The 27,227-nt window shown below is 40.2% G+C and overlaps 1 protein-coding gene across 1 annotated transcript in view; it reads right to left on the bottom strand.

Annotated features, from left to right (window-relative positions):
- Positions 1-27,227, bottom strand: part of CC2D2B (coiled-coil and C2 domain containing 2B) — a 68,634-nt gene that overhangs the window by 7,417 nt on the left and 33,990 nt on the right. The window contains exons 17-29 of the mRNA XM_054983932.1: positions 25,415-25,507; positions 24,255-24,349; positions 23,802-23,972; positions 12,913-13,015; positions 10,462-10,571; positions 8,847-8,943; positions 6,721-6,819; positions 6,378-6,560; positions 6,098-6,301; positions 5,768-5,857; positions 1,794-1,907; positions 804-938; positions 262-384 (exon numbers count right to left, since the gene is read on the bottom strand). Coding sequence (XP_054839907.1) covers positions 262-384; positions 804-938; positions 1,794-1,907; positions 5,768-5,857; positions 6,098-6,301; positions 6,378-6,560; positions 6,721-6,819; positions 8,847-8,943; positions 10,462-10,571; positions 12,913-13,015; positions 23,802-23,972; positions 24,255-24,349; positions 25,415-25,507 — 1,617 coding nt within the window. The remainder of the gene's footprint in view (positions 1-261; positions 385-803; positions 939-1,793; positions 1,908-5,767; positions 5,858-6,097; positions 6,302-6,377; positions 6,561-6,720; positions 6,820-8,846; positions 8,944-10,461; positions 10,572-12,912; positions 13,016-23,801; positions 23,973-24,254; positions 24,350-25,414; positions 25,508-27,227) is intronic.

Consider the following 27,227-nt stretch of genomic DNA (forward strand, 5'->3'; position numbering starts at 1 on the left):
TGTTCTATTATGTCACAGAATAGACCTATCCTATATAAAGATGGCTTGCAACATTTATTTTTTCATTCATACCATGTATACCCCCACTTTTCTCCTCAGAGGACCCAAGGTTACATCTAGTCTGACATTCTAACCACTATACTACATTGGCTTTCACATTTCTTCTACCTTAGCTTGACCAGCATCAACACATTTCCAACTAAGTTTCCACCTTCCCACTATAATTTATAACACAAAAGTACATTTGAAGAGGTTTGTTACCTGTACAGTATGTGCTTTTGAATGTTGAAAATTGTAGGGAAGAAACGGTTTCCAAAAGCTTTCCTTTGAAATATCAAAACTAACATACATTGGTGAAGTGTTCTGTTGTATATTGAACCAGACCTATTAAAGCAATAGTGCAAATTATATAATCAATCTGAAAAAGTATTATAGAATGAAAAGTATTCTATCATTTTTAAAAAAATAAATGCTTATTTGGGGAGAAAGTACTTAAAATTTCCAGGAGGAAAAAGCATGAACAAATTCTTCAGCTTATAAATATATTTATCTAGTAAAGGAGCAAGATTTGGGTCCCGTAGCAACTTAAAGACCAATGAGATTTCCAGGGTATGAGCTTTCGAGGGAACTTTTGGAATACGATACTCATTGGAGCTTAGAGAAGTGATACATATCCAGCTGAATGAGGGGATATGTAAACTTTGTAAGATTGCCACTGGAACTTCCCACCACTTAAGGGAAGGGGAATCGTTTAACAGTATATTATGACTTCGCCCTCTCTCTACTTTGTTATAAATACTTACATTTTCCCAACTGATTAAGCAATCAATACTTTGTAAGGGGCAAAATGCATCATACTGCTTATAGCACTGGCCACTCAAGGGATTCCACAGAAAATATTCTCCATTTTCCTGTGTTACCACATAAGCCACGTTCCCCTGTAACAGCAAAAGTAGATTTTGTCAGCTTTCATTGATTTTCAAATACAAGAGAGAACTGTATCTGATACTTTATTTTTATATTTTCTAGTACGTAGATAAAACTCCAACTACTTAGCAATTTGATTTTTTTCATATACTGACATAAATATTTATCTTGATTTTTCATATCAAGAGATTGAAAAGTTAGAGCTATTTCTGTTCAAGAGAACAGAGAGACATGTTCAAACTATTTGGAAGGATAGCTATGAAGAAGATTCTTTAGGAAGAAATGGCACATGAAATTTAATTGTCATAAATACTACTAAATCTAATAGCACATTGAGGATCACGAAGGATCTAACATGAAAAAGAAAACCACTTTTTAAGAGGATTTTAGAAAAACCCATCCTATAACTTGTTTTTTGCTAGATAGCAAAGAGCTCAGTTCCTATATGCCTTGTTTCTGCTTGTACAGGTCTTTGTCCATTGTGGAGGCAGTCTTGCACTGCAAAATATGTTCTTCTGGTGGTAGGCACTTTTCACTCATTGTAAGACGCTGGTCTTCCATGAGTGAAACAACCCAGTGGCAGGTGAATGCCCTTCACAGCTGAGTCTCACCCCTATAATAGAAACCAGTGCTGCAGAACCAGAAACAAGACATAGGATCCAAACCTCAAGCATTGAATTCAAATTTCTTGCATCTGGTACTTAAAATGTGCAGTCAACTATGTTATAGTCATTTAAAAGGAGCTTGTACACCCATGCTTTTGCTGTGACAAAGACTATATATTTTATTCCTTCACACTCATGATGTGGTTTACATTTTTACAGGGAATTACAAAAACAAGTATTTAAATATTTTGATAGACTTACTTCTAACACAGAAGTTCCCAACAATACCCAGGCTTTCTTCCCAATATAGAGAAGATAGTTACAGAGAAGCACAGCATGCTCTTCTTTATTACCAACACCCAAACTGATACAGTGCTATAAAATATACAAGAAATTATATTTTAAAATACAGATGATGCATTTTTTCATCTTAACAAGGCTCCGAAAGGCAACCAATCATAGACTGTAATTCCAAAAAGCAAAACATCTCACAGGTCTCACAAAATATGTCTTATGCTAATACAAGTGTACGTATTATGTATTACTAATGTGCATGTTACCAGTATGTAGGATGTTCTGTCCTGTTATCCCATGGAAACAAAGTTCCCCTAAGTGCTTTTAGTGAAATATTCTTCAAGTATTTTTTTAGATATCCACATGTACAATATGTTTGCCAGATTATCCCTAGGTAGCAGGAGTGTGCATCTGGATAGCAATTAATCTAAAGCCAACCCGAACAGACTGTGTTCATGAATTTAGTTAGTGGCTTGGATCCCAACTAAAAAATGCTGAAGTATTAGAACAAAATTTCCCTGTCTCCCTCCTGCTGTAGCCTACTGATTTCCTTGAAATACTGCTCCTGGGAGGACACGGGACTCCAGGGACAACACAAGGGGCAAACTGTAATTCTACAATAGAAGGGGACAATTCAAGAAAAAAAAGCCCTTCTATTAGCAGCAATTTACTATGACACATTAAACAATGCAGAAATTACCTAGTAGGATCATAATCACAGCAAGATAGCATGCAGTAGTATAGTTAGTCCTTTTGCCTTTACCAAAGCATCTCTCTGAACCACTTCATTACTGTGGCATGGATACAGGTGGACAGATTAGCCAAGGTAGAAGGCCATCTTCCAGGCTAGACTGTGTTGGCAGAAGGTCTTTTTTGCAGCTATATTAACTTGCTTCTCTAGTAGCAGTGCTGGATCCAGTATAACCCCTAGGCTCTTTACCAAGTCAGCAGGAGTCAATTTAATCCCATCCAAAGTGAGTACCGCAATGCTTCACAGTTTCTGTTTTCCCAACCAGCATCACTTCTGGGTTCAGTTTCCGTTTGCTCCCTTTCAGTTATTTGACCAGATCAGTCAGGCAATGACTCAAGACCTTTAATGCATCACCAAGGGATTTGGATAGTGAGATAAAGGCCTGAGTATCATCCACATATTGATGACATCCAATTCCAAAGCTATGAATGATTTCTCCTAAAGGCTTTACATAGTAGTTGAATAACATTGGAAATAATATTGCACCCTGTGGAACCTCGCAAGATGATTTCTACACTGAAGGCAGTTGTTCAACAACCGAAACCCTTTGAGTCCGTTTCATGAATAATGATTTAAAACAGTTCAAGACACGTCCCGATACCCACTTCTGCCTCCCAATGTCTCAATAGGATGGCATGATCTACTGTATCAAAGGCTGCAGATAAAACTAGGAAGAGAGCAACAAAGAAGCATGGCCTTTGTCTATATGCAGAGAGAGGTCATCAGGGTATGCCATCTTGTTGCATAGCTTGGCCTGAAATCAGTCTGAAAAGGGTCCAGGGCATACAAGTTATCCAAGAAAACCTGGAGCCAGTCTACTACCACTCATTCACAAACTTTGCCAAGCAAGGGCAGATTTATTTTTATTTAATTAATAAAATTTATATCCCGCCTTTCTGCTCTCATAAGGCTACCAAGGTGGCTAACAAATTAAAACATATGTACTAAAATCACATTATAAAGCCATTAAAATCAACCAAAACATAATTAAAACAGTTTAAACCAGAGCATTAAAAACATACAAACACATAAAAACAACAATTTAAAAACTGGGCATGAAGAAAGGATCACTGAGGTTACATCAAATGAATCTTAACTTGCTGGCAAAAGATGGCAACAGAAGGGGACAGATGAATCTCCCTGGGGAAAGAGTTCCAGAGATTTGGTGCCACAACCAAGAAGGCCCTCTCCCAGGTTGCCATCCATCTAAATTCAGAAAATGGAGGCACCCAAAGCAGGGACCCCGAAGATGACCGCAGTGGTTGGGTAGGTTCGTAAGGGTGTAGGCCATCCTTCAGATATGCTGGTCTCAAACCACATAGGGCTTTAAAGGTCAGCATCAACACCTTAAATTGTATCCAGACACAAACTGGGAGTAATATGGTCAACATCCTGACGGTAGCATTTTGCACCAATTGAAATTTCTGAATACTTTTCAAGGGCAGCCCCATGTAGAGCTCATTGCAGTAATCTAATCTAGATGTAAGCAGGGCATGCACCATGGTAACCAGATCTTTTCTGCCCAGGAAAGGTTGCAGCTAATCAAACAAAACTAATAAAAGGCACTTCTGGCCACAGCTGCCACTTACTTATCCAGCAGTAGCCCTGGATCCGAGAGCACCCCCAAACTATGGACCTGTACTTTCAAAGGGAGTGCAACGCTATCCAGAATGGGTGACACTTGAAATCCCAGTTTAAATCTTTTGCTCACCAGAAGCACTTCCATCTTGTAGGGTTTTAAGCTTCAGTTTATTCACATGCATCCACTCCAAAACTGCCTCCAAGCACTAGTCCAGGATTTCTACAACCTCCCTGGGATCGGCCCAAAGATCGAGACAGAGCAGAATGTCATCTGCCTATCAGTGACAACCCAACCCAAATCTGAGGACCTCACTCAGCAGTTTCATGCTGATGTTAAAAAGCACAGGGGATAACATGGAACTTTGTGGAACAAGAACAGTTCCCAAGCACCCCCTTCTGAAAACTACCCTCCAGGCAGGACTGGAACCCCTGCAAAGTGCCCAGCCTGGAAAGGTGGTCTAGAAGGGTATGATGGTTGATGGTACTGAAAGCTGCTGAGAGGTTCAGGAGAATCAACAGAGTTACACACCCTCACAGCACAGGTCATCCACCAGGCAACCAAGACTGTTTTAGCCCCATAACCAGACCTAAAACCATACTAGAAAGCACCTAAGCAATTATCTCATCCAGGAAAGCTTGAAGTTGTCCAGCCACCTCTTCGTTCAACAATGGCATATTTGAGACTGGTAATTGTTGAGATCTCCTAAGTCCAATGTAGTCTTTTTTAGGAGTAGACCCAATTTTCACCCCAATTGGGGGAAAAACAGAAAAGTTAAAGTTGGTAATATGTTTCCCAAACTGAATAAAGAATCGTAACACGCATAATAGCCATAATAAAGAAAACAAAATATTATTAACAAAACAAATGTGAATCCAAATAAAACTTCTATTTGTACATCTACTAGCTAGAATGCTTCTAGACCACTTCTAACAATACTGAAAAAACTTTATTCATTTTTTAAAAGCAGAGACTGTTCTTCTGTATGATTAGCACTTTCCTTAATAATGCTTTACATCATTTTACCAGGTACAGCTATTAGGTTTATAATATCTTGGGTCCAAACTGTTTGATGCAGATCATTCACCAGATCCTGACTCCAGGCCTGTTCAACACCTGAGCAAACCAAATAGGCGCTTGGGGTGTCAAACTGGTATGAATAGTGCTATGAGAGGAGATAACAGGATTCCTTTCCCCCTTATCTTGGACTTGGTGGGGAAGCACGGGAGGAGGGCATTTGGAGTAGCTTAACTGGTTGAACCAGCCCTGTCCTGAGCACTACATTGCTTAAGTGACAGTCACCTCTCCCATAACTCAGGTTATCTAAGGCACAATGTATAAACTTCTATATTATTTTCTGATACAAGTCAGGCATCATAGAAAATAGACACATCTCTTTGATACTGTTCTACCGTGTTTCTTTGGAGGCAATGTCTCAAAAAGCCCATATAATTGTAATAGAGCTCACTGTAAGATAACCTTCAATGTATGTCTTTAAAGATTTAAATTTTTACCTTTTTAGAAAAGTTATTTTTATTCAGGTTTTAAGGAACTTGCAAAGAATAACACCAAAACCACAACATTTTATCTGACTTTATAATCTGGTATTACCTCTGCTGTAATCCAAACATCAACATCATTGTTTCCTTCTACCGTGTCTGATATACAAGGAATTAAAGACACAAATCGAGATATAAGATCCTATAAAAGAAACAGGGGTGAGTATATCCCAGAAGAACATACTAAAATGCAACTGAGAGGATTGCATTTAGAGATTATTAAATCATGTAGCAATACATGATTATATTTTTATATTCTTTATGATAGAAAGTTGGCAGATCAGAAGACCTTACAGAAATGTTAAAATTACTCCAAAAAGTATTTTAAAAATACCAAACCACTCTGCATATTCTTCCTCTATAATAAATATTTGGTACTTACAGAAGTTGAGTTGGGATCTTTAGAATACATATCTAGTAACAGCTGTGGTGGATTCAGAGAGGTAATATATTTTGTTACTAAAATATTTCTTCCTTCACTGTTAAAAACAGAGGTAATTATTCTTCTCTTTGGAAATAGTGCCTTGCATGTTTTCTTAAAAATGTATGCTTTTTGCAAATGCAATTCATCTTCATGATCTGCAAGCTAAAGATATACTTTTAGAAGTTTTATTTTTCATTATTAACCAATCTTATTAAATAAAGTATGTATAAATGTCAACCTTATCAGCTTCTGTGTTATTTTCAGCAGAAGATAGCTGAGGTTCAATAGTTGCGAAGATGGTTAAAAAGGTATATTCCTTCAAATTCTGCTTGTAACATTCTTCTTTAGGAGATACATATGTCTTACTCCAAGTATATCCAAGCAAAACTGGTGGCATATTCACTTGAAATGTACCACTGATCTGTGAACACATTTTATTACATTAATTTAAAATATATGCAAATTATGAGGGAAGGTCTCCAAAACTGGATCATGTGGCTGAGTTACAATCTTAAACTATTCTAAAAAGCAATCAATTAGATGGCATTAGAAATTGTTGGGTTTTTTTTCTTATTCGTTACCTTTGATTGTTCCAGGAGAGTAGAGAAAGGAAACATAACTGATCCAAGCCAATTCTTTTTCAGAAAGGAGTGACCACTGCAGCCCTTTGGACAAGCATCCTAATGAAACACATAGCTTAAATTTTTGTTTTGCATTTTTGGTGGGTGAGTTTGTGGGGAGGGGCAGGGTACACTCAGCAATGTTTCCACAACAGCAAAAATATTGTAACTTTTTTTTTTTTAGTTACTGCTATGAAGATGCATACCACTGGACTGGAATTATTCCTATTAATGAACAGATTTAAGGTGTTCATAATCGCAAAGTGTTTTTCTAACTGTATGATCTAAAATAGAAATAAACCTGACTTGTATTTTTGGACTCTTGTATATTTTTAATCTAATTTATTCCTATCAAAATATCATCCCTGTTATATATAATGTCAATGAACTAACAATTCTAAAAGAAAAGCAGGCTTGATTCTCGATATTTATTTATTTATGTTATTTATTGTCCACCTTTCTCACTGAGAGCCAAATTGGATTACATAGTGTTAAGTCCATATGATCCACAACTGGGACATTCAATAAACAATACTACAGGGTATGCATAGCGGAAATTTGAAAAGAAGCATACAATTTGAATACAGGAATACAGAGATGAAACACTGCTGAAACACATAAGTAATTTGATGTGACCTATTAACGCTGAAACTACCCAGTAGGATCATATCTTCATCCACAGACTGTTCCCAGAAGGATAATCTACAGTCCCTGTCCTTTTACCAAAGCATCTCTCCGAACCATTTCCTTCCAGCACAGCCCTATTGCCCGAGTAAAAAAAGTTGGAACAATATGAAAAGATGAGTTTGGAAGGCAATCTTTTGTTTTTGCAATTTGAAATCTAGTATCGACTGATCCAGGAAATGTAGGGAGGGATTTTCTTCTCTGCTTAAGTGAAAGGCGTGAAAAGGTTATATGACAGCAAGTAAAAATATAAATTCAGATCAGAAATAAAAAGTGGTGAGGGAGATGCCAAGAAATTTAACTTAGCCTCCATTCTAGATCAGGTTCCTTCCTTAAAATATATCCTAAACTAGTTTAATATAAATTATGGTATGTTTAGAATACACTATAAATAAGCCACTTCTTTCCTTAAAATGTATCCACTCATATACAAAGCTGGAGGCTTTGAATTGCAATAGTGGTTTGTTGAACTCACTTTAGTATAGCAGGATTTGAGTCCAGTGGCACCTTGGAGACCAACAAGATTTTCAGAGTGTAAGCTTTTGAGAGTCAGAGTTCTCTTCTTCAGACATGAATAGGAGTGGAGATCCCCGAGCCTTTACTCACTTTAGTATACCTTCCATAGTTTTGTCAATAGTGGAACTATAACAGGTTGGGTATCTGCTTCCAGTTAGGATCATTACAAGGGTGTGGCATGCAAGGAATCATGGGGCAAGGAGCCTTCCGCCTATCATCTCTTCCCTCATAGTCCTTGCCCCTGTGCGGAAGCCCAAGAGTCATCAGTGGCTTCCTATCTGACACTGGAACCTTGGCCAAGGGCACTACACTATGCAGCAATGCCCCATAGCACCAGGGCTTTTTTTCAGAGGGAACGTGGGGGAACGGAGTTCCAGAACCTCTTGAAAATGGTCACATGGCTGGTGGCCCCGCCCCCTGATCTCCAGACAGAGGGGAGCTTAGATTGCCCTCCGTGCCGCAGAGGGCAATCTAAACTCCCCTCTGTCTGGAGATCAGGGGGCGGGGCCACCAGCCATGTGACCATTTTCTCTGAGGGCAACCCACTGAGTTCTACCACCTTTTTCCCCAGAAAAAAAAGCCCTGCATAGCACAGTAACCAGCTGGGTTACTAAGGGAACCCAAAATAGGCTCTGACTCTCATAAGACTTCAGATGCTATTTTGGTTGCCTTTGCAAGCCTATAAATCTGTGATGAATCCAAGGTGCAAAGGCAGACTGTAGGAATTTGGGGGTAAATGGGGGAAAGTCAGACATTTTCCTGGTAGGTTAGGTTTTCATGTATATGGAGAACTCTCTCTCCCCTTCTGTCTAATCCTATTACACAGATTTTCACTCTAGATACTTATGGTTATGTTTGAGAAAAATATTGTCTTGATTACAATTTACCTCATGGTTTTCCATCATAAATTCATCAAAAATGTTAATGTATATGTTGTCTTTGATTTTAGATAGCCCTGAAAAAGTATAATCATGCCCTGGAGTGCTGTAAAGAAGAAATATTAAATTAAATCAAAGAAGAGCTATGTGAGCCTCTATTATAAAAGTACTCACAATTTGAAAAATGAAAACAAAGATCATTTTGACAGTAATGTTACTTAAGTTATGTATCATGGTGTAGATTTAAAGATTCATTTGCACCAACTGTTCATGCATTCTGTTCATGCACTGGTGGCAGTGGATTATCAGGGGTTCTGCTCCTCGGCTGCAGCATAGTCCTTGACCTTCTGGAGCAGCTCTTTCAGGTGCAAGAGGAATGACAGCTCCATCACACAAGCTGATCTTGGGCTGCAAGCCATATTTTAGAAAATGTGAAGCCTGCAACATTTAACATATTTCCCCCTGCATGGCAGTCCCTATGATAAAACTCAGATTATTAAATTCTATAAACCATAACAAAGCCTATAGGAAACTTCCTAAATCTAGCTCTCAGCCTTAATCTGGAACATGATTTGTGCCGGGGGGGGGGGCTGGTTGACTCTGACCAATTGGGCTCAGCATTGGTTCTCAGCTGTGTAGATCTTGGGCAGCTTTCTGCAGCCCCACCCCACTGGGCAGCAGTGTTGCTGGGAAAGGGGTCAGTGGACCCAAAGGCTGCAGATTTCAATTTGGGCCACAGATCATGTGTAAAAGAAAGGGTCTGTAGGTGCGCTGGGCATTCTGAAGCCCCCTTTCAGCAAAAATGCACCCTGGGGTTTTCACCTTCTTCATAGCAAAGATGATAAATGTGTATGGCTGATTGTACTGTTAATAAGAGCATAACCATCACAACTGTCCACTAGCATTTAAGCATTGGCTGGGGAACATAATACAGGTTGTGCAGGGTGGGCTCTCTGCATGACCCTAAACGGGGGGGGGGGGGGGCGGGGTCCCTTAAGGAACTCTGGAGAGCAGGACTGGTAACCTTGGGACTGACACATTGACCATGCTGCCAGAAGGAGGGTGATGGGTAGGAACAGTGGCTTCCACCACTTCCAGTCCTAATACTAGCCCTCTTCCTTTGGTTACTTCAACAGGCAGGCTGGAGAAGTTTGCTGAAAGCAATCAGGCTGTCAGCTGCTCCCAGTCTATTCTTCATCAAGACCTAAAGAACCTAAATCAATAAAGTTGTGTGTTGGTTCTCTGCAGCACAGTGTGTCTATGTCATCCTTCTCCCCCTGCCCTCTCTATGGGCTAGTCCCCACTCCAGGCACAAATACTTTGAATCTAAGTACTTCTTTGCCTTACTAAGTCAGAAAAAAAACTTACATATGAAAAATACAGTTATCGTGGGTATTTAGTCTTGGGTTGTCATCACAACTAGGATAGTTTATTACCACTACCCCTTTTCTATCTGCATATTAAGCACGTTTTTCTAAAAAATATTGGGATTTTTCAATATGCATTTTTTTTTCCAGAAACACAGATAGGAGAAGGTACCAATGCCTTTAAGGCAACGGAATTTTAACTGAATGGTTGAAGTACTATATTCATTTGATTTAAATGTGAGAGATTGGTAACTTGCATAAAATCAACTTGTAGTTCTTCATTCCAACATGGGTGAGATCCATCTGCAGTGCTGGTCTGATAAACTGTTTTCTGGAAAGAAACTTCAACAAAAGGGTGGACAGCCACCTAAAACAAGAACATATACTAAATTGAAGTTAGAACAGTTTTGCCTCATTTTTGAAACATGGTGTTTATTTCTAATATTGATTTCACCAGAAGTTAGCATATTACCTGTCCTCCTCAGATAAAGGAAATAAATGAAACAACAATGTACAAATTCAATTATTTATCTCAATGTGAAATATGTGTGAATATCTTTTCGTTGTAAGATAAAATATGCAAGATAAAATTTACAAGAGCACATCAGAATGCAGTCTATTCATTCAATCTGCCTTCCTTCTAGATAACTGGGATCCAAGGCAGATGACAAAAATAAATCAGTACGATTGTAAAAACAACAAAATTGAAACAAGCAGCAGAAGAAAACTCAAACAAATACAATTCAGCAGAAATTGCTGTCTTCCAAAGCACTCACAGAACAATGAACTTGAGGAACCAAAGGCTCTTCTAGAGTAGTCCTCCAAAAATGCAAGAGAGTCACAGATGTTCTAATTTCCTCTGGACTACTCCATACCATGAGGGAAGACAGAGAAGCCTGTAAGCAGTCAACTGTGGATGACACCCTCATAGTTATTGGAATAACCAAAAGACATTGCTGAACTCTGTAAAACTGCTGCACAAAGGGCTTTACTAACACCTTGAATTAGAATCTGAATCAATAGGTAGCCAATGCAAAGATTGTAAAATAAGTGTGACCTGCCCCTAATAATAGATGGGCTGCCATATTTTGCACTAGTTGCAGTTTCTGAATTGTGTTCAATAGTCTATCTTTCCTTGTCTTATTCCATCAGTGCTTTCTGTTCCCAGATGTGCAAAAGGATACAGTCTACCATTTTTCCTCTGGTGGCTTCCAGAGATTCATCATGCCACGGTAATCTAGACTCAGAAGATTTATTTAATATATATAGCAGATAATATCGCTTATAACAGGGAATTAAACCATTATAAAATGTTTCATTACAGCCTATCAGATAATTTTAAAAAATCAGCTTGCCACTTTCTGGGTGTTTCGTCACTAAAGATACCCTGCCTGACAATTACTAGGGTCTGTGCTTATTCTGTAGTTGCTCCCATTTTAGAGAACAGGCTCCCGGAGGAGATGAGGGGGATGCCATTCTTAGAAACTTTTAGGAAATATTATAAGTCTATTTTATTCACCAGAACTTTGATTGGAGTTTTGACTGTAGGCATTTTATTAGGGTGGGGACAAATTGGGGTTTTATTGTTACTTGAATGTTTTTAATTTATTGTAACTGCTTTGAGCCATGGAAAAACATGGGGTATAAATGTTTTAATAAATAAATAAAAACAATTTGGGCCAGTTTATACAATCAGTAGAATCAAGGTTTTTCTGTTGCAGTTGAATTGCACGTCTGAATGCTCACTTGTGAGAAACAAAATTCCCTGCACCCAGAAAAATAGCACATCAGATTAGCCTAGCCTTATTTTTGTAGATATTTATATCCCACTCTTCTCCACAATGGGGAACCCAAAGCAGCTTACATCATTCTCTCCTCCATTTTACCTCTGGACCATGGTATGAAGTAAGAGTGAGCCCAAGGACATCTAGCAAGGTTCCATGGCAGAGTAGTAATTTGAACTTCTGCCTCACAGATCCTAGTCCAACATGCTAACCACTGCACCATACTGGCTTACTCTAAATGTATGTGGGCCATGGTTATGTCATTTTTTTAAAGTTCTCTCTCCTCAAATGAATGTTTTTACCACACCAACTATATCATAAATGAAATTTTGGTAAGACAGGCAGAAGAAATTCAAACCACTACATAAACATCCTAAGTGAAATCCCGACTTAAATACTACAAGTGTCAGTCCTAGAGAATTGCTTCCTTCTCCCACAATGTAAACATCAAAATACACACAATGAAAACCATTAAAATTGAACAAAATACCAAAGATTCATTCTAAAGCACAGAGTAGATCATGAACAATGTAGCCTTTTAAAAATCAAATAATAACAACAACATTCGATTTATATACTGCCCTTCAGGACAACTTAACACCCATTTAGAGTGCTTTACAAAGTATGTCATTATTATCCCCACAACAATCACTCTGTGAGGTGAGTGGGGCTGAAAGAGCTCTGAGAGAGCTGTGACTGGCCCAAGGTCACCCAGCTGGCTTCAAGTGGAGCAGTGGAGAATCAAACCGAGTTCTCCAAATTAGAGTCTTGCTGCTCTTAACCACCACACCAAACAGAAATCAAGGAAAATACCAGATATATATTTACTGTTATTTTGTTCAACTCTTTAAATAAACTTCTACACAACAAACAGAAATTATTATGAAAGAGGAGAGCACTAAAACTGTTATTTTGTATAATTACCTCAGTGAAAGGATCAGCTGTATTGTTTGACTTCCCTGATAACAAATATCTGCTTCGGGACATATGATTCAGTAAGTAATCTTGTGAATGGACAACTTCAAGCCTTGAGATAAGCAAAATGACAAATATTTCAATATATTTCACTCATTTAAATGCACCACAATTTTCTATTTATATGAGATGAACAGGGTTGCAATTACCTGAAACAATTGTTCATTGACTGGTTTTCTGTGCAGGCACACATTGAGACTGGGCATGTGCAGGCCAGTCCTGAGGAAGATTTCGAGAGCTTTTTAGAAGACTAGGGGCACTCCCCTTTGGCACTTTCCCACCAAAAACATCACAGGACCAGGAGGAGGGACACTATTCCCTCAGTTCTCTCAGTGCCACCGCCAGAGAACCCCAGAAACTAAAATTCTAGAGAGTTCACAGTGGGGCAGGAGGGAGGGATGTGTGTCTACACAGAAGACCACTTGGTGTACAACAATTACAGGCTAGTGCAACCCTGTTTTCATCTTTGTGGCTTCTGTGCAGTCCCACATCGGGAGAGTAGCAAGCTCACGTACTAAAGGAGGTGGGTGTGAAGCTCTCAAAGAGACTATGGAGGACCACCTTCCCAACAGGCGTTTAGCGTCTCATTGACATTAACCTAGAGATACCTCTAAAGAAACTAGGAACTCTCTAAAAGTGCCCCTACCAAAATAGAAGCAGGAATGCAGCAAGGAAAAAACAGACTGTGGCGGGGAGAACCGTGACATTGAACTGTCATGTACTCAAGGGAGTGTGATGATGATGATAATGTTAACAACAATAACATTCAATTTATATACAGCCCTTCAGGACAACTTAATGCCACACTCAGAGCGGTTTACAAAGTGTGTTATTATTATCCTCACAACAATCACCCTGTGAGGTGGGTAGGGCTGAGAGAGCTCCAGAGAGCTGTGACTGACCCAAGGTCACCCAGCTGGCTTCAAGCAGAGGAATGAGGAATCAAGCCCAGTTCTCCAGATTAGAGTCCTGCTGCTCTTAACCACTACACCAAACTGGCTTACCAATGCACAAAGGAAGGGTTGTGTGAAGATACTGCCAGGTATCTCTTGGAGCCTGAACGATTAATACAACCAATAGTGTTGTGAGGCATGAGGGCTGAAAGCCAACTCCTGGTAGGGAATCCTGGCCAGGGTATTGGACACATTAACATTATGAAACTCTATGAAAGGGGGGGACTTGGATAGAAACCCACTGTGTTTTCATTCCACAGGTAGAAGTGCTGTACACTAATAATGAAGCACCAGGGAAGTGCAAAACCTTAACAAGAGATTACACTCCTATTTTAAATGTCTTTGGAGATCCTACAAGAAAGAGGAAAGTTTAGAGTGTTCAAGTCCCAAACATAGTCAATAGCACAAGAAGAAGGGTCCAAGTCCTGCTTTAGCCTCAGTAGAGACTCTTACCCACTTAGAGGTGCAAGATATGGTACTCAAGGAGCAGAAACTGCCACTTGGGAAAAAAACAGACTACTGCTACAAGTGTAGGAAAAGGAGCTGACCAAAAGTGACAAAGCCATAAGCAAGAGTGAAAGTATAGCAGATCTACACCAGAATAATGAAAACAGTGAAACAAGTGTGATGGGGTCAAAGAAAGGACAGACAGTATGCACTATCAATGAATTTTGTGCTGCTAGCAGAACAATCTGTGCGGCAAAAAAAAAAAGCCAGGAGACAGATTACCTTGCCTGTGGATTAGCAAGGGCATTTCGCAATTATGAGGGTCCCTGACAGCAAAGGATCAAACAAAAGGGTAGGTCATCGACCATCACAGTGTGTAGCAAGGCCAAATAGCCCAGGGCTCCAATCAGAGTATCTAGGAGGTGTGCCAGTTAGTTGAGGAAGCATTATTGCAATGCATTGCAATGACATGGTGCATTTGCAGTAAAACAAAGAATGGTAAGGTATGTCTGGTACTTTTGGTGAAAGTAGTAGTAGTATGACAAAGTTATTTTGCAGAAGACCTGGAGGCACATCTTCACAGCAGGGTCCCCACACCACAGGGACATCCTCTGAGATGGCAGTAAATCTCAGAGTCACAGCAGAGCAGTGAAAGCAAGAGAATGGTGCACATATGCTCTGTCTAGGAAAAAAGAGTATCCCATGAAGACCACATTCTGCCAAGGTGACACATACAGGCATATAAGAACATAAATCTGCAATTGTGAAAGTGAAAACACGGAACACTGTCAGTAAAATGTGGATCGACTAAGACTGAAAGGCAAAGGAAAATATTGCAGCCTTGAGTGAGATACCCTAGTTGTCGTGCATTTTATAAACATCCAAAGTGTTGGAATTCTGCCACTAGCAGTCTGCACCCCCAACAGTAGAGAGACTCTCTGCAGGAAGGGTAGAGATAGATGTGAGTAAGACAGCCAAGCACAACTGTAAAGATTATACTCAAAATTACGTTACCTGGACCTAAAATAAGTTTTCTATCTGTCTGCCTTAATAAATAAGGAGTACTCAAGAACATCACCCTTATTTCGTTCTCAGGGGGACTACTGAACTGAATAGTTCAATTAATGAGAGGACAGGTGACCTCCCTGGAGAGGAGAGGTAGGGAAGATCTTGGGTTCTTTTGTAAGCAGTCGGCCTGGCCTCCGCCATTTAATATGGCTACTTGTGATATTAAATGTCACCAGGCCCCTGGATTTAAAGTGGCAGTTTGGATTGCAGCCAGGGGAATTCCAGCTAACAGTTGCTGAGTCCCGCTCAGGAGATCCAGGCATGAATGGAATGCTGCATGTAAATGCAGAGAGACTTGTGGTGATTAGTTTTGCAGTCTCCCCAGCCCCTAAAGGATTCCAGAGCAACAAAGGTCTCGTAGTCTTCCCACTTAACACATTCCTTTCCCTCCTTCCGTGATGAGATCTCCTGTCCATGATTGAGGAGAAAATCAAATAACATTCATAAGTATTTATAATTCATTCCTGGGAAGGTTCCCCAACTAAATTCATCAACTTAGCTCCAATGGACTTTATTAACAAACTGCCCCTTTGTGCAGTGCCAGAACAAATTTTGCATTCTCTGTCACACGCCCTGGCAGCTACCAGTCAAGGTAATCAAACCTTTTGTTTCTCCTGATTCAGTTTCGTTTTCTCGGCCATGTCGGACGCTCCTCTCCGCAGGTCCGGGAGGAAGCGCCCGAGCACTCTGACTGGGTGGCTGATCTGCGAAGATTAGCCCCCAGGACTCCCAGTGAGGGAGGCAGGGTCCGGGACGCTGCGGGAAGAGCCCCCCGAAAATCAATGCGGGGGGTAAATTGCCCGTTTGTCCCTATGGAGGCCGGCAGACGTGCACGGTGCCTCGAGTGCTGCCGGGCCATGGAAAACGGCAAAGAGCAGAACTAGGCGGAAGCCTGTAAGTAAGCGAATCCCTTCTGTTATTACAAGCGCACGTGAAGGAGTGGTGGGATCTGAAGCTAAGAAGGCTAGTTCTTCCCCCTCGCTGAGGCTCAGAATTTGGCTGGCGGTCCCCCCCCCCTAAAATGGCAGCGAAAAAACAGAGTCCCGCTCTGGGCAAGTCAATTTCGGCTGCCCTGCAGGGGAAGGGAGAGTCGCTCGAAGAATTGGTGCAGAGGTCGGTTATCGAAGCCATAAAACCCTTTGTTGACAAGCTGAACGAAACAGATCAAAGGGTGGGCTTAATTGAGAGCAAAGTGAAAACCATTAAGGAAGCAGCGGGGGGGCAGAGAAGTCTGCTCGGGAAAGTGCGTCACACGTGAAGGCTACGAATAAAGAGTTAAAGCTGGTGGAGAACCAGCTGATCGGGCTACAAGTGGAACGAACACAAACAATTTTGCGCCTCCAGAACGTGAAAGAGGAGGAAAATGAGGATTTATGGGGTCTGGTCTCGGAACTATTGGCGACACCCGCGAAGGCAACTAAAGAAGAGGTTAAAAGCGCCATTTTGGAGGTCCGCAGGGCTTCTTCAAAATATGCAACGAAGCGTCAGCTGCCTCGCGAGATCATCATCGATTTTTCATCTAAAAGGATCCGAGACACTATCCTATACAACTCATACAATGCGGATCTGGACTTTTTGGGTAACAAAGTCAAGATACTGAAAGACGTCCCATTTTTAGTTCGGAAAAAACGATTTAAGTATAAAAAGCTCGCAGCTCTTCTGAGGGAACGTGGAATAAAGTATAAATGGCTATTTCCTGAAGGTATCTGGTTTAGTCACAAAGATCAAGCTTACAAGATATTATCAGAAGATCAACTAAGGGATTTTGAGGATAAAAATCCGGAATTTCAGCGAGACACCAAGCAAGAAGAAAACGAGAAGTCTGAGGGGGGGGGGAGGAAACGAGCACTGCGGCTGCAGTTGCTCAGAGAGAACTGCGTCCGGGACCCAGGAGGGGAGGAAAACTTAATTTGAATTTGAATTGTAATTTGCATTTTGTAAGGTCAACCACTCCATCAATATTATACAAAGCTTTAGTTTTTTTTTAATAATGGCAGTATGAAGGGAAAGCATTCTGTGTAGTGTAGATGTTATATGTTGTTGTTTGGGGTTTTTTTCTTCCCTTCCCTTATTCCCCTTCCTTTCCTTTGTATTGTTAGTTAATGTAGTTAATAAAAAGAATAAAAAATCTTAAAAAAAAAAAACCTTTTGTTTCTCCCATGAACTGACCATTGGAGTCTTTGCCCTAACAGCTCGGTGGGCCATCCCACCTCAGGGCACGTTTTACCCTATAAGAGTAGTGCCCTGGCCCCATTCAAATTGTACATGCTTACTGGATCAAAAGCGCTGTCCTCTTGAGGTTTGCCCTAAGCCTCTTGCTCTCCTGGCTGAGAACACTGGTGTTTGAAGCTGCCCTCTTCCCCCATGGACTGGACTACTCTTCAGGATAGGTAGCTATCCTTTGCCCTCCCTCACTCTATTCCAACTTCTGCCTAATTTCCTAGGACTCTGTGCGTGTGTAACCATTTGCTATTTACCCTGAGTGTATGTGCATGCATTTCCCTCTTTCAATACAAGTATTGCTCTTTGAAATTTAAGCACCAGCCTCGTTTGCTATTTTGGGAAGGGACTCCATAAAAATTGGTGGAAACGATCCCGTAGTTACCACCTCTCGCATAGCCATCTTCCTTGCTGCTAATTCCTCCCACTATTCTCTTATTCGCAAGGAGACCAATTCAGGTAACACTTTGAGCCCACAAAGCAACAAAGGTGTGAAAAAGAATTGTAGGGAAACTGTGATCGGTGGACAAGGCAGCAGACTACTGAATTTTTACTTTCTCTTGTAGAGTAAATCATCAATAAGAATAGACAAATGAATTTAAAGGATACGAGAGCAAGCCTGTTCCTCCCCATAGACTGTTGTTTACCTGGCCTGAAGAATTAAGAATCTTTATGTGAAGTCATTGTAACAGCCACTACTTTTTTCTTTTTTTAAATCCAAGCATGGACTAGGGCAGTCCAGCTCCAGATTAAAGGAATATAATTTATCTTATTCTTCAAAGAGGCAATCTGGTATTGGAGATGTTCAATGGTTTCAATTTATATTCGGCAAATACGCCTTTGCCCTGCTGCCCTCGCTGCTTAAAATTTTGAATTAACCAAGGCTCGGTAGGGCAAGAACTCCGGAAAGGGAGACAGTCCAGCATGCTAGAGGCGGCAGAGAGAATCCATCCCCTCCAGAGAAAACTCCACCAGCTCTGTTATTTAAAACAATGCTTCCTGGCTAATATTGCATCTCCTGACATGTAAAGAACATGTCTTGTGTAGAGAGACTCTCTGATGGGCCACACCTCTAGACTTAGCCCTTGGTGCTCAGGGATGCCAGGGAGGGAGTAGGTGCCTTTAATCTGGCTGGCATTTTCCAGCATCTGGAAGAGGCTTCTATTGAGCCATAGCGATGAAGAGAAACTTTTCTTCTTTAAACATAGTTGTATTCTTCACTAGAATGTCTACTGAGGGATAAAAACTTTTAAAAGAAATCATTCTTCTCAGCCTCAAGAATGAGGTGAGGGAAAAGCAGAGAACAGCAGTAGAGATTCTCTCTTTGTGGCAGCCAAAAGAGAACTGAAGGAATAGTGCCCCTCCTCCTGGCCATGTCATGTTTTTGGTAGGAAAGCACCAAAGGGAGGAAGGGCACTCCTAGTCTTCTAGAAAGCTCTGGAAATCTCCGTGGCTGGCCTATGTGTGCACAGTCCTAATATGGGACTGCACAGAAGCCACAAAGATGAACATATAATTAGTTACAGTATTAAATTTGAGTCCTATGCAGTTATGCTTGTCTGTGTCATTTATTTTTATGTCCTAGGTCCTAAAATTTGAATTCAAAGAGCCTCATTATGCAAACTTATTCAGTTTAGCTTGAGTAAACATTAATTTCAGTGCCCTGTCCATGAGATAACTTGACCCTCTAATTATCGTAATTGTATTGATTTTTTTTCTTGCAATACATATATATCTAAATTAAACTAAAGAAATCTGGATGGGGCATAGGCATCACTAAAGAACTACCTGCCCTATATGTGTATGATAGAGATGGGCACGAACTGAAATACGAACCAAAGTTTGTGACTAACTGGGCTGGTTCGTGGTTCATGAACTGGCAGTTCATCAGAGCCCATTTCTGACGAACCACCATGAACTTTAGGCTGGTTCGTTTGGTTCGTCACTGCAGACAGCCTGGCACCAATCAGTTTCCTAGGCAACAGTGGATGGATTTCCTGCAGACCTTCTGCTTACCCAGAAGTGGCCTTCTGTTGGCCCGGAAGTGACCTTCTGCTGACCCGGAAGTTACGATTTGCTGACCTGGATGTGACGTTTTCACGAACCAAACAAACCAGTTTGCGAACCAGGGCAGGTTCGTGAAAGTTCACTGTTCGTGAAATGCAATGAACCACGAACCACATGGTTCATTTTTTCCCCAGTTTGTGCCCATCTCTAGTGCATGAACTTTTTCCTTGATATGCTTCTCCTTACCAAAAAATACAATTGAATGTATCAGTATACGTTTATATGCATAAAAACAGTCACAAAACATTCTTTTAAATGCCAGTGTAAAAAGTTTCCTCACGCCTTCCAATGTCTCACTTTTGTCAAAGCAAAATTAGATTCCCCCAGACAAGACAATTAGGAAAAAAAGAGATAAGGAAGAAGGTAGAAGGTTTGTGAGAGTCTCAAGCAGACATTTGCAGGGAAGAGAATGGAAGACAGGAGATGACAGTTTTGAAATCTGGATGGGTTTTACCACAATAACTAGCCATTAAAAATTAAGAATTTAAAAAATGAGTTTTATCAGGGAACAAACATGGCAGAGATGTACTCAACCCACTGCTAACTATATAAGAAATAAATTCCATTGATTTTGGTTAGGGGGTGCTTATAAAATTCTCCTCTGCCAAATTTCCCCTCAACCTTTGGAATTCTGAACGTGTTATTTGGAGCAACTCTAATCACATTCATGTTCTTTTATATTTGTACTTCCATAATTTATAATAATTGTATGTCAGGAAGCCACAATCGACTCATGGTGACCACAGGACCTTAATTAACACTCCAAATAATGACTAATGGCTTCAAACAGGAGGGAAGAAAATCATTCCTTTAAACAAAGACCCAGGTTTGTGCAGAAAGAAAAAAATCATTTTTGTTGTAGACTAGAATGCTAGTGGACCAGTGCAGGAAGCAACTTTTAAAAATAAAAACAAGAAAAAAAATGATTTCTTATAGAGAAACAGGTTTATTATTTACTTAAATGTTTGTTTTTATTCTGTATTGAAGCACTTATAGAATGATACCAGGCAGAATGAAAAAGAAAACTGGGTTTGATTCCCCACTCCTCCACTTGAAGCCAGCTGGGTGACATTGGCTCAGTCACAGCTTCTAGGAGCTCTCTCAGCCCCACCCACCTCACAGGATGATTGTTGTGGGGATAATAACAACATACTTTGTAAACCACTCTGAGTGGGCATTAACTTGTCCTGAAGGGACAATAGAATGTTATCGTTGTTGTTGTTATTAAAATAAATACAGTTGTACTCCACTTTGGAGAGCTGGCAAGACCTGCCCAGGGGCTTTTCATACCTTAGGACAGCTTGCCTGAGTGCTGCTCCCCCCACACCAACAGGCCGGGCTAGCTGAGCTGGCTCAAGTATGTCCTAGGGTTGTCAGTACAAGGTTGGTAACTAGCAGGAGACTCACCGTGGGGTTGAATCTTGCCAGCAATGTAATTACATCACCGGTGATGTACTGATATAACTTCTGGAACAACTGAATGTTGCAAGCAATGCTCTAGCATTAGACCAAAACTATGGTTTAACTAAAGAGTTTTATTATATAAATTTTTATTTTTCAAACTACAAAACACTACACAGCACTACACAAGACTATCACAAGGAAAGGGGAAAGGGAAGGGACAAAGGGGGATGGAAAAAGAAAAGGGGGGGGGATGACCTACAAACACTAAACACTACACTTCAATGTTTTCCCTTCATACTGTCATAATACAAAAATAGCTCCATAGGATAATGATGGAGTGGTTAATCATACAGAGAATAGGCATTTCAAATTCTGATTAAACTTTCCTCCCCCTTCTAGGTCCCGGACGCAATTCTCTCTGTGCAACCGCTGTTGCGGTGCTCTCCTCCTCCTCCCCCCCCCCTCCGGCTTCTCCTTTTCTTCGTTCTCGGTGCAGCAGAATTCTGGGTTTTTCTCCTCAAAATCCTTTAGTTGATCTTCTGATAATATCTTATAGGCCTGATCTTTATATCTAAACCATATTCCTTCCGGGAATAACCATTTGTACTTTATTCCATGGTCCCTCAGAAGAGCTGCAAACTTTTTATACTTAAAATGCCTTTTCCGGACTAGAAATGGAACGTCCTTCAAAATCTTGACTTTCAAACCCATAAAGTCCAAATCCGCATTGTATGAGTTATATAGGATGGTGTCCCGAATCTTTTTAAATGAAAAGTCAATAATGATCTCACGAGGCAACTGTCGCTTTGTTGCATATTTTGAAGAAGCCCGACGGACCTCCAAAATGGCGCTTTTAACCTCTTCTTTAGTCGTCCTCGCGGGTATCGCCAATAGTTCCGAGACCACCTTCCACAGATCCTCATTTTCCTCCTCTTTCACGTTTTGGAGACGCAAAATTGTCTGCGTTCGTTCCATCTGTAGCCCGATCAGCTGGTTCTCAACCAACTTCAGCTCCTTTTTTGTAGCCTTCACAAGTGACGCACTTTCCAGAGCAGACTTCTCTGCCCCCCCCGCTACTTCCTTAATGGTTTTCACTTCGCTTTCAATTAAGCCCACCCTTTGATCAGTTTCGTTCAGCTTGTCAACAAAGGGTTTTATGGCTTCCACCACCGCCCTGCGCACCAACTCTTCGAGCGACTCTCCCTTCAAGGTAGCCGAGATTGACTTACCGAGAGCGGGACTTTGCTTCTTTACTGCCATTTTGGGGGGGGGGGGGCGCCAACAAAATTCTGGAACTCACCGAAGGGGAAGAACGAGTCTTCTTCAGATCAACCTCTCCTTCATGAACGCTTGTAGAACAGAAGGGATTCGCTTGTTTACGGGCTTCCGCCTGTTTCTTTTATTTGCCGTTTCTCATTGCCCGGCGGCACTCGAGGCGCCGCGCACGTCTGCCGGCCTCCATAGGGACAAACAGGCAATTCCCCCCCCCGCATTGATTTCGGGGAGTTCTTCCCGCAGCGTCCCGGACCCTGGCTCCCTCCCTGGGAGTCCTGGGGGCTAATCCTTGCGGATCAGCCGCCCGGTCAGGGTGCCCGGTCGTTTCCTCCCGGACCAGCCGAGAGGAGCGTCCGGCATGGCTGAGAAAACGAAACCGAATCCCACTAAAGAGTTTTGACTGAATGTAGACTGAATAGAGCATTACTGGCACTGCTGATGTCACTTCGAGTGACATCATCATATCGGGACACTGATAACCCCTCCCATTCCCCCTATTTTCCTCCTGCCATCCAATTGAACAGTCAAACAAAAATAAAGAGCACCACGGAACTAGAATAAGCAATGGAAAGATATATGATGGCCACAGGTAACAATCAGTAATTGTTATATAATTAAAGTACACAGTGTCAAGGGATTTTAGATACTGGTTGAATGTTTAACATCACCATTAACCACTAAAATGCATTGTGCTGTAAGGTCAATAAATACAATGATAAATATTTAATACCTGAATATATCAAACTGTGACCCTTTATAACTGGCAATAAAGTCATACATAGTCATTAAGGCTGTTGTCCTTTATAATCAACAGCCAGAGCAGACTCAATACAAAAATATTTACATCCAATCAATATTTCACATACAATCATTTAACAAACTCTTATAGACAAATGACCATGTATTAATCAGAAGCTACTCAGCTTCCCCCCTTTTTTCTCCAGGCTCATGTATATCCTGCTGGCAATGCAAACTCCTTTGACAGGTGGCTGTAAACACAGGTAGGTCTCTCCAGATAGGCTAAAACGACAAATGGGTTAAGGACCAAATCAAGCTTGAATCTTCCATAGAAGCTAAAATGACAGAACTGAAGCTATCGTTGTTTGGTCATATCATGAGAAGGCAAGATTCTCTGGAAAAGTCAATAATGCTAGGAAAAGTGGAAAGCAGTAGAAAAAGAAGATGCAAAATGAGGTGGCTTGACTCAATAATGAAAGCCACCTCCTCCAGTTTGCAAGATTCGAGCAAGTCTGTTAATGATAGGATGTTTGGGAGGTCTTTCATTCATAGGGTAGCCATAAGTCAGAAGCAACTTGACAGCACATAACAATATTGTACATATAACAGGCACACTCAGTCTTATTTGAGACATTTACAATTCACTAATTCTTTGTAATCACTTACTTAGTTGCTGCTGCCTTTCTTGCAGGAATATTATATGCTCTTAATATTCTGACAAGAAGTTTAACATCTCCATCAGAGACAGCCTGTGCTGGGACCTTCTGCCTCTCCTTCCTTTGTGGCTTCAAATGTCTTCTGCGTTCACCAAGCTTGAAAATCGCACTAGTCAATTGGCTTTTGAAAAATGAAGTTATTTACAGTAGATTTATACATACTCACAAAAGAAAAATGTAAAATTTAATTCTGTGCCTTGCAGCTTTATTTTTTTTATATAGTTATGGAAACTTTTGAGCAGCGTGAAGACCCTTTCATGTTTTTCTAACTTCAGGTTTTAGATGAATGAAAAGAACTGCAAACTTGACAATGCATATTATTAAGCAGTTTCTAAAAATTATCCTACCAAATCCAACCCAATGTTAGTAAAATCTAAATACAAGAATAAAAATATTTGTGTACCTCATAGATATAATTTCTTCATAATTGTTCACTATATCTGATAAATTATATTTGTGCCTAATGTTTACGATTTGTTTTGTAATTCGTTGTCTCATCTGTAAAAATACACATACATATTTTAATAAAATTGGATTGAAATTAATTTGTCATAGTTTTAGCTACACAGACAAAATTTCTCTATAACTTCTGAAAAACCTTTCATCAGTGCAATCCTAAACATAAATCAATGGGCTTAGAAGGTGTGATTCTTTTTAGGATTGCACTGTATATGAACTAAGAAAGATAAGTGAGGTGTCATTTTCTAGTTTAGACATTGATAATAGCAATTTATTCTGCTGGGCTGAGCTTCGAGAGGACAGGGAAGCAGGCTGTGTCTAGGAGGAGGACACAGGGCTAGGTATTGCTGTATGTGATGGCAGTAGACCCATCCTTCCTCCCCTTTAATAGAGTAGTCATGTAACTTTGTTAAAAATCCCAAGAAGACACAGCTGTGTCCATACTACTTGCTGCTGTAGCTCCATCAGAAAATGGGAAGATGTATAATACGTTTAAGCCTAGAATGTTGCGGCATTAAGACAAATTTACACTTCTGCACATCACTCTCCGATGGGAAGCAGGATGACAATAACAGTAATGTAAAACAGTCCCAACCATTTTTATCCATGTGGATATCTCCTGACAAATGTAGCAGGGAATCTTCAAGGATCTGCAACCACCAGCCACATCCTTCCTATTCTGTTTATGTGTAACTACAGTCTTTTGTTTTCAGTTTGCTAAGAAAACCCTAAACAATGCTATTTTTTTCATAAGATAAAAGCAAGCAAGTGATGTGTTTACTGGTCTGTTTGTTCCTTACTTTTTGTTTCTGGGCCACATTGTCTTATTGTTATTTGTAAGGTACCTTGTACTACTCAAAGGTCTAAGACAGAGGTATTACAATCACACCTGGTGACTGTTGCTGGTAATGACTATTTATGCCGCTGTGTGAACTGGACAGATTTGCAGCACTGACATGACACCACAAATTATGACCAAACTTAGCATAACAATGCTTTGTACTGAAATAATACAAAGCTGGTTTGCTAGAACAGCAGCTAATTTTACAAGCATCAATTTATATAACCCTGTCACAAGTATTAGAACCATAAAAAGTGTCACACCTTTCTAATAAAACAGGCAGAACTATTCCTGTGTGCAGAAATGGGATCCACATCAGTCATCAATCTGTCCTCCTCTAATTGTCTTCCATGTTTCTGAAATAAAAATTATGTTATTTTCATAATTAAACAATCTTTACTAGGCTGTTCAGCCTACAAGATAGTATCTGGTATTATCTTCTACTTCTAATTAGATGTGGTGGCCACTTGTAACTTTCATGTGGTTTGCACCCTGACAGTTCAGAATTATTTTTTAATTTTATTTTCTTATGACTGATTTTGTACCAATTTCCCTAAATAAATCTTATCTTTACATATTTTTTTTCCTCCCAATGTATTATTTAAAGGTCGGGCACACACGAAAGTGACCTGCCAGTTGTTAATCATATAACTCTTATATTTCATACGTGTGTGATGACTGAATGTGAAAAACTGGAAATAACCTGGACTAATTAAGCAAGATGTGGATAGAATTCCCTTGCTTCTCCATACTTCTTCTATCAATGGAAAAGCCAGAAATCTAATTCTTAAATAATACGTTTTCCTCATGTATTCAGCTCATATAAAATTCTAAAAACAAAACAAAACACCGAACCTTTGGTTTATGCCTTTAACAAGAAACCATGGAAATGCTCCTGAAACTATGGAAATGTTAAGGTTGCTACCGTCACTTCCATGGCGCATGAAAATGACACATGTTGCTTGATCTAACATTTCTTGTTCATTTAACATTTTGGTTCCCTCCATGCAACTATACCTTCCCGTACCTTTCCTTTAATAGTATGTCTTTATTGTCCACAGTCTTAAGCCTACCCACACTAATTTAAGGGGTGGGGGGAGAAAAAAACCCTACAAGGCCTGCTCTAATTATAAAAGTTTTTAAATTTTGATTTTAAACTGGATTACTAGCAGGAAAGAAGCCAAAGACTTAGTAATATTCAGATAATTAGCACATAGAAGAAAAGGGAGACTTTGATCACTACTTATAAATACGTATTACCATAGCAACAGAGTTATCCATCTCTCTCTATCTTTCCTAAATAAAGACATTCAAGGATTAAGTAAGCTAAACTACCTATTTTCCCCATATTACAAAAGCATCAACATTCTGAAAAAGAGGTTCCTGCAAATTGACCCTTTAGCTCAGGTGATGGTATGGCATTTAATCTGACAACTAGAAAAATATTACAATATCTTGGAATAGTTAAAGATGTTAAAGATGCAGGGGGGTTACTGGGGGCTCTAGTCTATAATAGGAAAGAGAACACACCCTTCTAGCGTGCAGATTTGTTCTTCTAAAATCAAGCTCTGATAACTGCCTTTTAATTCATGCCAGAGCTACTTTACCATTCTCCATTGATAACAAAAGGGCAGGGGCGAAGCCCAATTGGGTCAATCTTTGATCCACGAGTCTCTTCCAATTGCTCTGAAAGGAATCTTTTCTTAGTCTACAGAAGAGCCTAGGTCTATGTATATTGAGAATCTTAATCCTTAGTCTGAATGCACGTAGCCAAGTAGCTGATTCTAGTGAAGGAATTGCAAAGGAATTTTTCCTTTGTCTAACAACCTCTTCAGAAAATACCTATCTTGGATTTTTCAGTGTTTATTATAGTCTAGTCAATAGCCACAACGCCTATTGATCATAGTCTCTTTTAGTTTTTGCCACAGCCTAGTTCTAGCAATGCTGTTGAAAGACGTAGGTTCATAAAGGCTACATATAAATGAATATTTGCAGAGGAAGTATACTTCTCTATCAGATAAGATAGGGCCAGGCAATGATCAGCAGCCTTGACAAAACCCGCCTTGTTCTTCTCTC

The sequence above is a fragment of the Eublepharis macularius genome, chromosome 6 (genome assembly GCF_028583425.1).
Source record: "Eublepharis macularius isolate TG4126 chromosome 6, MPM_Emac_v1.0, whole genome shotgun sequence".
Taxonomy (NCBI): domain Eukaryota; kingdom Metazoa; phylum Chordata; class Lepidosauria; order Squamata; family Eublepharidae; genus Eublepharis; species Eublepharis macularius.